At 26.4% G+C, this 13,058-nt stretch overlaps 1 protein-coding gene across 1 annotated transcript; it reads left to right on the plus strand.

Moving 5' to 3' along the window:
- Window positions 1-1,025: 1,025 nt before the first annotated feature.
- LOC145842866 (leucine-rich repeat-containing protein 51-like) lies at window positions 1,026-9,011 on the plus strand. Its single transcript, XM_082950346.1, has 5 exons — window positions 1,026-1,149; window positions 3,697-3,810; window positions 6,842-7,050; window positions 8,024-8,172; window positions 8,465-9,011. The coding sequence occupies exons 2-5, from the start codon at window positions 3,717-3,719 to the stop codon at window positions 8,589-8,591; spliced, it is 579 nt and encodes a 192-aa protein (XP_082806472.1). The 5' UTR covers window positions 1,026-1,149; window positions 3,697-3,716; the 3' UTR covers window positions 8,592-9,011.
- Window positions 9,012-13,058: the final 4,047 nt, after the last annotated feature.

Here is a 13,058-nt window from a genome sequence, read left to right on the forward strand (position 1 = left end):
TCAACTGACTTCAAACAGAATAATATACTATAACAAAATAGTGTTTTATCACCACAAAATAATAAGCCATTTTAACAAACGTTTTCAGGGTCAAAGTCTTACAGTTTTGTTTAATGAAATAGTTCAAAAACGGTTTTGTACAAGTTTTGTAATAATTAAATTGGCTAGTCGGATTTTATATAAATTTTGAAAATGCTCTGCGGGCCGGATCATCCACTTACGGGCCAGATCAATGTTGTCCGCGGGCCGGATTCCATTTAAAATTAAAAAAGGTTCGGGGGCCGGTCATTTTCACTCTGCGGGCTGGATCCGGCCCGCGGGCCGTACGTTGCCCACCCCTAGGTTAGTGCATCTGAAGCAGAGCTCCATGAAAAACAGTGTTTTTAAAAGCTTTAACTTAGAAAATTAAACCTACTGTTCACTTTCTTTTTCTTTTGTTTGTTTATCTAGGCGGAGTAACAGTTTCAGAGTTCCACCTCACGAAACGCCCTGATCAATGCCAACTTTATTTTTTACAAATCGGCAAACATTTTAATTTTTGTAATTAGTTTTCTGTAAATTCAACCCATTTTAATTATTCTATAGAATTGTTTGTTTATTAACGACAAAAATTACGCTCAATTAATTGATCCTAAGACAAAGTGCACGAAATAATCTTTCGGTTATCAAGTTGTACACCGCTTGGATACCTTTTAACGTCTTGTCGAGGATAAGTAAGATTATGTTATTTTTTTTAAATTTAAGTCTAGCTTATCGTTTATTGAGTGAGATTATTAGGATTTAGAATTAATTGGTTGTATCACCATAAAGTTTATTGTAGTTTGTAAGAGCTTTTAAAAAGTCTTTTAAAAGTAAGTTTATAAAAAAAAATTTAAAAACATAAAAATTTTAGAGACTTTAAATTAATATCTGTACAAACTGTTGTAGTGACGTGAGTACACGTAACTTTTTTGGAAACATTGAGCTCACAATATTCTTTTTTAAATTATAAGTTATTCATTTATGATTTCTTTAAAATTTTTAGACATAAATGTCAAAGTTGTCCTGGGAAACATTTCTTATATAAATGCTTATTTAAACAATTTTTATATGACTCACATCACACAGTCAAGATTGTTATGTTTGTAAAGTGGAAAGTATTGTTATAGAGTAAGTTGCTTTTTGTCTACTTTTGTGTTGTGGTTTTAGTTCATAAAACTTAGCTAATTTCTTTTACATAGATAAGTACTTCTTAAAATGATGACAGTTATGTCTTTATACTTAAAAGTTTCACTTAAACTTTGTGTGTATTTTATTTTATTAATTGTTAATATTGGGGGTAAATCACTTTTTTCACAATTTGGTCTAGTTTTATTGAGTTTTAACTAAGCCTCAAGTTACTTTTTACACACTTTAAAAACTCAAAACAGTTTTTAAGATATAGTTGCTCAAAGTCTGAGAGTACAGTAGGTTCCTTATGGGAAGTAAAAACTAAAATGTTGAATAACTAGAAGTCACAAAAACATATCTTTTCCTATGTTTTTTGAGATAAATACAGTGCTTATTCATTTATCTGGACTTCACTTATCCGGCATTTACTTATCCAGACAGTTTCAGTCGAGAAGAAAGTTTTAAAATTTTCGGTTTTTTTAATATTTTTAAACAATTTTATTTAAAATACGACTTAAAGTTTATATTTAATTTTTTTTTGATATTTGATTAAAACTTAAGTTTTTTTTAGAAAATAAATGTATAACAGTTCTTTTATATTTAAATTTTGATTCAAACACTTTTTGTTTAAGATGAGGTGCATGACAAATTTTATTTAATTATTTATAAGTTATACAAGTTTGACACACTCAACACACCAGGTTTTAGAAATGGACAACACATCATAAAAAAAAAACAAGTTGCTTTAATTATTTAAAATAAACCAGAAGTTTATAAAATGGTAAAAAACAATGTGGCAAAGTCTTTTGTAATGGTTTAACATAGGCATAATAAATTTAGCATAGGCAGGTTGATTTTCTACAACATTTTGAAAAGTGAAGAAAAGTTTAAAGCAAAATAAGAAAAGCTAAGCTGTTTTTATTTATTATGCATAGCATAATATACAACAGTTATATTATTTTATGAAAAAATATTTTTGTACTTGTCTACAAAAATGGTTATCCGAACATGTTTACAGAAAATTATTGCCCAACATGTCTGAATAAGTGTATAAGTACTATACCTCAAAACTTTAGGAAATGTTCTATGCAATATTTAGAAAAATTAGTTGCAAAAAAAAATAAACCTTAAAAAATTTATAACAAATAAAAAGTTTATTTTTGCTTTAATTTTGTATAAGATTATTAATTGGTTTAATAGAAAAAACATTTTGAGAAAGATTTTTCTAAATACTGCAAAGAACATTTCCTGAAAGTTTAAGGTAATTATCTCAAAAATAGTAGATAGATTTTTAGTGAAATAGTCTAATTTCTCCGTTTTAAGTTTAAGCTTCCCATAAGGAACCTATTGCACTTTTTGTCTTTTACCAGCTATATATCAAAAGTTATTTTGAGTTTTGAAAATTTGTAAAAAGCAAACGGTAGCTAAAACTTAATAAACATAATCAAATTGTTTAAAAAGTAATTAACCTCTATGGCTTAAGTCTTCTATTTAAATAAAATTTTTTGTTTATTTTGAACACTGATGAGATTTTTGAGCGAAACTTAATTTGCCAAATAAACTTTTGTAAACTTAACAACTATATTTGTTTTTCTTTTACAAAGTTTAGATTTCTAATTATTTTCAACAATTAAGCGTTTAATAAGTCTAATTTTTCAGTTATTTTAAAAAGTTTAGTGTATAATCATTAGTTTTGCTTTTAATCTACTTTCACTGAAATATAAATATTTTGTGTTTAAATTAATTAAAGTAACTTAGTAAAACATTTAAGAGGTGAAAAACTATTTAATGTGCAATAGGGTGCATCTGTTGTCCCTCAAAAATTAAAATTTTGTTGTAGAGCTTAGTTTAACTTTTTGTGTGTGGCAAATCACATAAAACAACAGATCAAAAATAAAGTTTTCTAGCTATTTACTTTTTTCTAAAACAACCCCTATGTAAACTGTATGGGACCTCAAAAATTCAACCTTCAAGTTTTTGGCTGAAAATTTTTGTATATGTAGCAAATATCACAAAAATACATTCTACGTGTTTTCAAGACAATTTTAAGAAAATATGTAGGCACTTCTTGATGTTCTAAAAAATATTTATAATAAAACAAAGATAAAAAAAGTACATAAAATTTAAAAATTCTTTTACAAAACTTTATTCAAATTTCTGAAAATGTGTAGAATGTCTTTTTGTGATGGTTGCTACATTAAAAAAAAAGTTTTTAAGTTTAAACTTTAAGGTCCCATACATTTTACTTAGGGGTTGATTTTGGAAAATGTAAATAGTACAGTGGTTAAAGCTAGAAAGCTAATTTTTTGTGCTGTCTTTTTATGTGATTTTCACGTACAATAATTTAAACTAAGCTCCAAGGTTGGGACATCAGATGCACCCTAAACTGTGCAATAAGCTATACGTTCGACTTGCTACTTTTAATGGATTTTTTATTATTCAGTTGTCTTATTTCTTTAAAAAAATATTAAGTTGTTGATAATTAATACACAATGGTTTTAACTGTTTACTCTTAGCTGATACTAATGATATATCTTTGTTTTACAGTGACTTTATGTATGTGAACAATGGATACGAAACAAGAGGAAAACAATGATGAAGTTTATTGTACAGAGATGAAACAGCTTGACTTGTCATTTAAAGATTTAATCACACTGGAAGGTGGTAGAAAAAAGTTTGTAATATTAGAGTTAAATAATTTTTAAACAATATGTTTTTATAACTGAACTTATTTTCTAAACCAATATTTTAAGTAAATTGAAAAAAAGTCTTAATTATATTTGTCCTAGGGCAAGCGTCCAAAAACTTCAGCCTATGGGAGAAACATGAGTATGCGGCCTGCAATGTACTTTTTAAGCTAAAAACATAGGAGTCCAACATTTTTTCTTCAAAAATTGACATTAGCTCTTATATGAAAGTTTTGAGTACAAACTAAAGGCCAGTTTTTATAGAATTAAAAAATCTTATTTAACTTAAGAGATATTGTAGTTTTTCTAAAAAGTTTCCAATACAAGTGTATGGACTGCAAATTTTTAGTGTCAATTTTCTCGGAAATTTAAAAAATCACTCGACATCTATCTTCTCCTTAATTTTTTAAGCTAGAGACCTCAAGCTTTCAGAAAACATTCCATTTACACTTAAAAAGACTTTTAATTTTGTGATTTATTAAATATTAAAATATAAAATTTTAAACAAAAAATATAAAGTTAAGATGTTTTTTTGAAAAAAAAATTATACATTTTTAAATTTAAAAAAAAAATCTGGATTAAATTTATTTTAATGTTAGTGATAGACTTTCTGTGAAACTTTGTAGAAGATTGGTTAAAAAATGAAGGAGAACATAAGTTTCTAATAAAATAGTATTTTTTGCTTTTTGCGCTTTCTATTAGGAACCTACCTAGCACACCCACTTTCATAGCTTGTATCTCAAAAGTTACTTTGAATTTTTTTAAGTTGTTAAAATTATCTGATAGCTCACATAAAACTCTTCAAAATAAGATCAACCTGTAAAAGTCAAGGTGGATCCCTTCCTATGCCCTTAACCTTCTTTGACTGCTTCCACCAACAAGAAAAACAATTCTAAAATGTTTAACATCCCTAGTTGTTTTTTTTTAAATTGATAGAATAACTTTTTTTAACGCTAGCAAGGGACATATCTCCTAGATTGAAACATTGCTTAAATGATGTTGAAAAGAAGAGACTGCTGATACAGTACATAAGGTTGCTGTAGCATGTCTGTGCACTTCCTTGCTTTGTATAATGGCAGTTATAGCAAACAATGACCTAGACATATATCTTCAGTGCTAAGAACTTTTTTATAATGTCATGATCACCTACCCCTGCAACTATCACATCTTTTATTACTTTTCTGTATAACTTGTCACATTCTTCTTTCCACATTCACACCAACTGATTGTTGTGAAATTAAAAGTTTCTGCTTTGCTGCAAACACGGGTTGCAAATGTTTTAAATGGTTTATATTAGTTTTAATGCAAGTTCTGCTCTTTAAGCCCAATTGTGACTTTTATCACCACTACTGACTCCATCAGTTTGGCTACTTATTCTCCAGAATTATTCATTTGCCTAGGATCATTTGCCAACATTAGATTACCAAGTTTGTCATGCATGCTTTGAAAAAGCTGTATGCTTGTATTTTGGCTGCATATGTTTCACCCTGTTTTTAATACTTTGCACCTGCAAATAAAGGCAAGCCATGTTTCTTGGCTGATCCCTTGGTCAACTCTTGACCGAATCAGTGTAGGTTCATTAGCATTTGATTACCCAGAGTTCTGCTCATGTTCTACTTTGTGCAGGTCAAAAAGTTTGCGAACTAAAACACATAGTTGATCTGGCGTCTGGTAGTTGCATCAATGAATTGGTAACTTTATTACAACCATTCTCAGTTTGATTTTTTTTTGAAGAAAAACACCTCATGCTAAAGTACTTAATTAGCAATGAAAAATCTGAAACAATAACAAGTATATTCATAAACACACAAATCTAACACAAACATTGACATACAATAAAATAAGCTACAGTTCCATTGTTGTACAATATTTGTACATCAATAAAAATCGATGGCAAGGACATCAAAAAAAAAACTTTGCATACTTTGGTCAAAGTTTTCACTGTTTGACACAAAAATCAATCATTGCATTGGTAATACCTCATGCATTTTTCTTTGACTGACTGTAAAATTTTGGGATAATTAAAAGTTAAGTATTTGCTATAATTTTAACTTTTGTTGTGCCTGTGAATGCATCTCTCTGCTTTACATTAGCAAGTTGTGAACTTTTTGACTGCACAGGAACAGACACTACTGTCGTCAAACTCTACATTTTTGAAATATCAGCAAGTACAACCTAATAAGCTTAATGTCATCAATGAATGGTAGGTGTTTGTAAATTACTGTAACATTAAGTACTGTTGTATAATATGCAAAAGACTCAAAGAGAGAAAAAAACAAGGCTTTAAGAAACTTTAGCCCGAAAAGGAATCAGAGTTTATTCTATTATATTTATTTACTTTAGTTTTTTATATATTTTTTGTATCACTGTTTATGCTTTTGGTGTTATGTATTCTGTACCTGATTGATTTTTGAGCACAACATGCATAACCAGTTTTGGTTGCTAACAGGCCTTTGTTTACAATTTTTAATCAAAATATTATAAATTATTTAAGGAATGTTTAATAAAAGCTTTAGGTGTCTACATCAAACAATATTAAGCAGTATATATTTTGAGTAATTTTTTAAATTTAAAAGAATTACAATGAAAAAATTGAAGTCCATAAGTTTGTATCGGAAACTTATTTTGAAACTTACAATACCTTAAAAATTAATAAAAAGTTAAATTTGATGAACAAAAAGTTCATGTTTTACGCTTTCATATAAAAGATAATGTTTATTTAAATTTCTTGCCTTAACTTATGATTTTCATCAACTTGAAATATTACAACAGCTAGAAATTTAAAACACTAATAATATTTCTTTTTTCCTTAAATTTGTTCATTTTGTAATTATACTATATTGTTTATTAAATATCTTACTTATCTCTAGATAACAGTTCAAATATTAAGCAGGACCAAATTGTTTTTACTTGAATCTAATTTCTTCTTTTATAAACATTTTTGTAACAAAATATACGCACTAATTTCAACATAAAAAATTAAAACTATAGTTTTTATCAACTAGGGCTGGAAGATGAAATGAACTACATATTTTCCGAAATGAAGCCGAAGCTCGTAAAGGGAAACAAACTGGTAACGGAAATAGTCAAGCTGAACAACAACACGCTGAAGAGTGTTGACGGCCTTGTCGCCCACCTGAGCAAGTACATAATGCACCCACAAAACATGTCCTGGATTGACCTGTCCTTCAACCATCTCACCAACATTGACTCGGTTTGTATATATTAGTTTTTTTTTAAGTACTAGATGTTAAATGTATTGTTTTAAAATTTGTTTAGTATGTTTTAAACATAACTTTAATGACAAAGTTTTGCGTTTGTTGAAATAAGATTTTCTTGAATTTATAATGTTGTTAAAAAAAAACACTTTAATGCATTTTATTAGCTGTTATATACTTTAGCGTTTTAGTAGACCTATACAAAAGTATTATAGATTATTTTTATTGTGATTAAGAACTTGTTAAATGATATTCAATTAAAGTTTAATTTTTACTAAACTATTAAAATATAAAACTTTAAAAGATAGAAACTCTTTAATTTAGTTTTAAAAGGTATGTTGAAAACACTAGTTGATGTATACAACATTATATGATCTTTATCGTTTGTTAATCCAGTTAAAAGAAGATTTTAGTAAAGTTATTGGCACATTCTTGGTTAAAGTTGGTTAGGGGTAACGGTTTACATTTAAAATTTTTAGGTAATTTAAATAGGGGTTTAAATGCTGTAGATGTACTGCTCTACTTATATCATTTGCAGAAAAATATAAATGAAAAAGTTCAAAAACCTTACTACTGCAGCCAACCTAAACAGTTAAGTTGTACAAAAGTGTGTTGTCATTTTTTTACTAACCGTGGAACTTGTTTACTTTTCGAAACTTTATCCTCTTGGACTTGTCAACTTTTTTGCAAACATATTTTGATACACTTTGATACATTTTAGTTTTATAGTTTATTTTTAAATTTAATTATTTCCTACCATGGTTGCACTTAGTTATTAAATATCAATATTGACTATTTCATAGACCTGTGGTAAATAGAGACAGAAGACAGAAACTTTAGTGAATTCGCCTAGTAAATTAATAAACTAAACTCACTTTAACTTTTATTTTTAATAGCACAAACTGAGTCTTCAATTCTAATATGTCTATTATATTAAAAAAGTTATCAAAAAATTGATTCTTCTTATAGGTCTTATCTAAATTCATAAACTTAAGAATTCTGTATCTTCATGGTAATAAGATAAATCAACTTGATGAAATTAGCACATTAAAGCCACTAAAACGTCTTATAAAGTTGACACTCCACGGAAACAATATTGACATGGAGCACAATTACAGGTATATTATGTTTGATTGTTATAATGTTAGTTTTGTAATTATTATCTTTAAAAAAAAATGTTGTTGTATAGCTAACTAACTTGTTACTTATGAGATTCGTGTAATAGTTAGTAGTTTTTAAAAAAAAATAAGTTGAAAAAATTTACCAAATAAATTAAATGTCAAATAAAATAAAATATAATTTGTATTAAAATAACTTTGCACTTTAAAATATTATAGTATTTGCAGTTTTATAACGTTAAACTCTAATTGCCATCTACCAAAAGTACCAACGATAGTTTTTTTTTCGCAGGCAAATAGTTCTGAGCACGTGCACCGGCCTCAAGACGTTCGATTTCAGCGACATCACCAAGGAGGACCGCATGCAGGTCGCCACGTACAGAAAGAGCGGGAAGAGAAGCAAGAAGCATTCCTCGTGATTTTTCGCATCACATTGCCATCACTGTTGTCTGAATCGGAACATTTGTGCATTCAATATGTTTTTGCAATTTTCATTTGACAATCTTTCCTCTTTTTTCTTATGAAGTCGTTATTGCGTTTAACTTAACATTTTGGTTTTTTAGTTGCAATATTGTAAGACTCGAGATTGGTGACTTTTTACTGAATACAATCTCTAGCATTTTTTAAAGATATTGATAGACCAACGAATTTTGACATAAACAGCTAGTAAACTAGTTCTAATGTCTTTTGATAATTTTAAAAACCTCTGTTATGGATGTGTAAAAACTAGAAGTTTATCGATAAAAAAAAACGATTATAAAACCTATTGAAAAAACTAAATCAGATAGAATTGATAATAAATACATTTATTTAGCTTTAAAACTAAAGCTACTTTACATACGAAGATTAATTAAGTAAAAATAAGTTAAAAATTCAGTATTCTATAAATGATATTTTAGTATAAAATTTAATTAATCCTGCGCTTTGTACATTTTGATTACTAATGTGTATAAGTTGTTTTTTTAATGAGAAACAGTCAAATGTTGTTTTATACCCAGTTTGTTTTTGTTTATAGTTGTTCTAAATTTCATAATAGGTTTTTAACTTAGATGAAAAAGTAATACAGTAAATAGTAATTCAAATTTTTAAATTTTATTAACAGAACAATGTTTCACTCGTTTGAACTAAATCAAACGAGTGAAACATTGTTTTTTGTTAATAAAATTTAAAAATTTGAATTGATCTTTTCTCCTTATCATTAAGTCGAGAACTTTTATTGTGATCTATAAAGTAATATGTACATAATTTTTAGTAAAGCAATTATTGTTAAGCATAAATAAATTTAAATTTATGCCGTTAGTTGAAGATTTTCCAACTAAATTACTTAAGTTCTAATGTAGCTTGTGACTTTAGGTGGCTCTTATTTTTGTTTGTTTTTAACTATGTTGAAGTATCAGAATATTTTAAACAATTGTGATTGCAAACAATATTTAAAAAGCTTATATTACATAAAATAAAACAGAAACCTTCTTTTTATAAAGTCTATTAAACATCAGTTAACTTTTTTGTTCTCAATATTAAAGATAATAAAATTGCATAAGCAATATAAAAACTAAAACAATATTTTGTAAAGTAGTTAAAGCTCTGTCAAAATTTATGCTAAGTTTAAACACTTGCACAACATTTTAATTCAATTGTTGTAAGATTTTTTCTGAAATAATTTATTTAAAACAGCAGTTCTAATTTGTTTTAAAGGTTTACAACTTAATGAAAAATTAATCCTCACTTTAAATTTGACCTACTTATCAAAAGTACTGTTTATTTTGTCTAATGTGATACAAAAATTTTGTATTTATTATTATATAAACAGTATATGAACTATAGATCAACTTTTTAACTATAATGTAAATTTTTAGTGCTCAATTAATCAATTTTAAAAAGCACTAGGCTTAAAAATAGAATAAGATTTATGTTTTAATATAAAAAAATCTTCAAAAAATTATTCAAAACTTGTTAGTAAGTTAACACAATTAATCTAAAGATTAGTATGCTACAATGTTATGCACAATTATCTTTGTAACTATCTTCTACATTTACAAATTAATTCTTATAACAAATTTGATCCTAAAAATGTTTCTCTACCGTTTTTACGTTTCTGTTAGCTTTTCAAAAAAGCTGATTCAATTTATTAGTCAAGTTTGATTTTTAATAACTATAGTTAATTATACTGTTTATTAAACGATAGAAAAAAAGCTCTCTGAAAGTTTGATCTAAGGACCTGGTCTAGTAAAGAACCTTTCGGTTATCGAGTCGTACATCACGATCTACTGCTGTTAGTTGTTTCAAATAGTAAATACCTATACTTGATAGAATTCGCTATTATAGAATTGAAACTATAACAGTAAAACAATTGCGTACTAAGACTTCACAGGTAAAAAGTCTATTTAAATTTTAAGCCTTGAGAAAAACAGTTTCATGTACCGAACACTCCTAATACAATAATACTAAGATATATTTTTAGATAAATTGAAGCTTATTTACTAACTTGAAATTTTTTGACCTCGAATATACGATAAAAATTCTTTTTTTTCTTTTACTTTTTGTTCTTTTTCAATCTAAAAAGTTTAGATCATTCACCAGTGTGACCAGCAAAATTTTCAAGAATTTTTTGATTTTGTTAGACATCCTTTTTTTTTTTAGTTGTGGGTAATTTTCAAAAAAGAAAAGTTTTTCATTTTTTAAATTAAAAATTGCTTTAAAAACTTAAAAATATCATCATTAACATAGTTAAAAAGCTGTTGTGATATCTATTTTTGTCAATGCCAAAGTTGAGCAAAAATTCTTATAAAGGTTTTATTGTGCGCTACATAAGTTTATCTTGTTTATTATGTTTTATTTACAATAACTCTTTAAAAATATTTAATTTGAAGTGAACCAAAAGTGTGTGATAAGTTTTTCTTCGTTTTCATGTATAAACTCATTTTTTAAGTGTTGTTTCAAGTTAAAGCAAAAGTAGAAATTAAACAGTCGTAAATTTATAAGATGGTATTTTCCAAATCTAAAGAGCTTCTTAAACTTTTATTTTTGTAAAACTGCTGGTATTAGAAAATATAAAATACAAGCGAATAAATCATTATCAAATGAATTTATATTGTATATTAATTTTTAGACTGTTTTCATTTTAGAGTTTTATATTTTCCCTAAAATAAAAGCTGCTTAAGTTTATCTTTTTTCCTATAAAAAAATTATTGTCTGCAGAAAATTACTTTTCGTTGTAAGAATCCGGCCCATAAACAAAAATCTCTGGTCCGCTTCATTTTTTTTACTTTGAAAACAATTTGTGCACCACAAATAATATTAAAATTTTTATATGAAACATTTTCAAATGTGATCTTATTAACAAAATATGTTTTTCATAGGCATCATTTTAAAAAATTGTACTTTAAAAAAATAAAAGCTCTAAAACAGCAAATTGTAATGAAAATATTATCAATAAAGTGCAACTGCATTATTTTTTAAGAAGTACGGTCATTGAAAAGTTTTTACTGGTAAATCTGGTCCGATTATTTAAAAATTTGCCACCTCTATTTTGGACTACAAACCTCTACTCATGACTATGTTTTTTAACGTTAAGAATATGTTTATTCTAATTCATTTAGTTCTAATAACCGTATTTACTTTACAACTGATTTAAACCAACAAGTATCTAAAATGAGTAATAACTTGGCCTTATCAAATTAAGCGTTTTTTGACGTATCTGCATTGAGCTAGCAAAACAAAACTATTTTTGATAAATGAGTTGAAGCTTGTTTTGTCAATGATAAAGTTAATTTTAATATTGTTATCTTTAATTAAATCAAATGCATCTTTAGAAATAGTTACTAAGAAAAATAGTTTGATGAATACTGCACTGCTTATAAAAATATGGTTTTACTTTTGAAAAAGTATTCATGTGAAAATTAAACAAAACTCGAAATACCGAAGTGTATAGGACTAATTTGTGTAAGTTTTTATAACCGTGACTTAAGAGTAAAACAAAATTTAAAACAATTAGAATTTGCGCACCAAATAAAAAATAAACAAGTTTTTGAAAAAATCAAAAAGTAATGAAAATAGTAAACTTTAAAACGTAAGTTACTTTAAAAACCATTAAATTTTAGTCTGCTTAATAATCAAATATTTTTCATTTCAGCTATGACCTAACTGTTCATATATGGTGTTGGTGATCTGTATAGTTTCTTTTTGTTTTTTTACACTAAATTTATTAAAGAACACATAAATATTACAAGTCCTGGACAAGAAGTTAAAATGAATCCGTGATGTGTGATTCGATAACCCAAAGGTTTTTTCGTGCAACAGGTCATAGGACCAAATATTTTGATCTTTTTCTTTTGTAGTTCAATAAACTATACAACTACATCAAAATTTAACAGGCAAAACAACTTCACATTTCATTTAAGTTTTGACAAAGAATTGAGATACGTTTTAAAAAACTTTAAGTATTAAGCTAATTTTTTAAAGTAAAAGGTAGAAATTTTTATCTGTTGAAATATTTAAAAAAAAAGAAAATATTTTTATGAATTACGAAAAAGATTGATGTAAAATGGTTTTATAGTTTAGTTACTTGGTTATACATTTATTTTGATTTTAATAAAGACCAAAGGTAATATACATAACTTTATATAGTTAAGAGTTCTAAATTATTAAAAAGCACACTAAGCGTATATAAAAAATATTTATTTTTCAAGAAAGTAAAGAAAAAATAATATATTTAATTCATAAGCCTACTTTTAAAACTTAACTCCCTTAAAGTAGTTAATGTTTAGAAAAATATTATGATCAGTATTTAGTCTTGTTAAAAATAAAGCTTCTACTTTTTAAATAGTTATAAAACATTCAAAAAATTTAAGTTATGTTTTAAAATATTTAAAATAGTAACTTTTAAA

This window comes from Thalia democratica, chromosome 1, assembly GCF_965202585.1.
Source record: "Thalia democratica chromosome 1, ktThaDemo2.hap1.1, whole genome shotgun sequence".
In the NCBI taxonomy this organism is placed as follows: domain Eukaryota; kingdom Metazoa; phylum Chordata; class Thaliacea; order Salpida; family Salpidae; genus Thalia; species Thalia democratica.

Bases quoted from the DNA above. Each gene is read 5' to 3' on its own strand.
- LOC145842866 (XM_082950346.1), top strand. From the start codon at position 3,717: ATGGATACGAAACAAGAGGAAAACAATGATGAAGTTTATTGTACAGAG. The intron at 3,811-6,841 runs GTGGTAGAAAAA...TTTATCAACTAG, and splicing joins AGATTTAATCACACTGGAAG to GGCTGGAAGATGAAATGAAC. The intron at 8,173-8,464 runs GTATATTATGTT...TTTTTTTCGCAG, and splicing joins GACATGGAGCACAATTACAG to GCAAATAGTTCTGAGCACGT.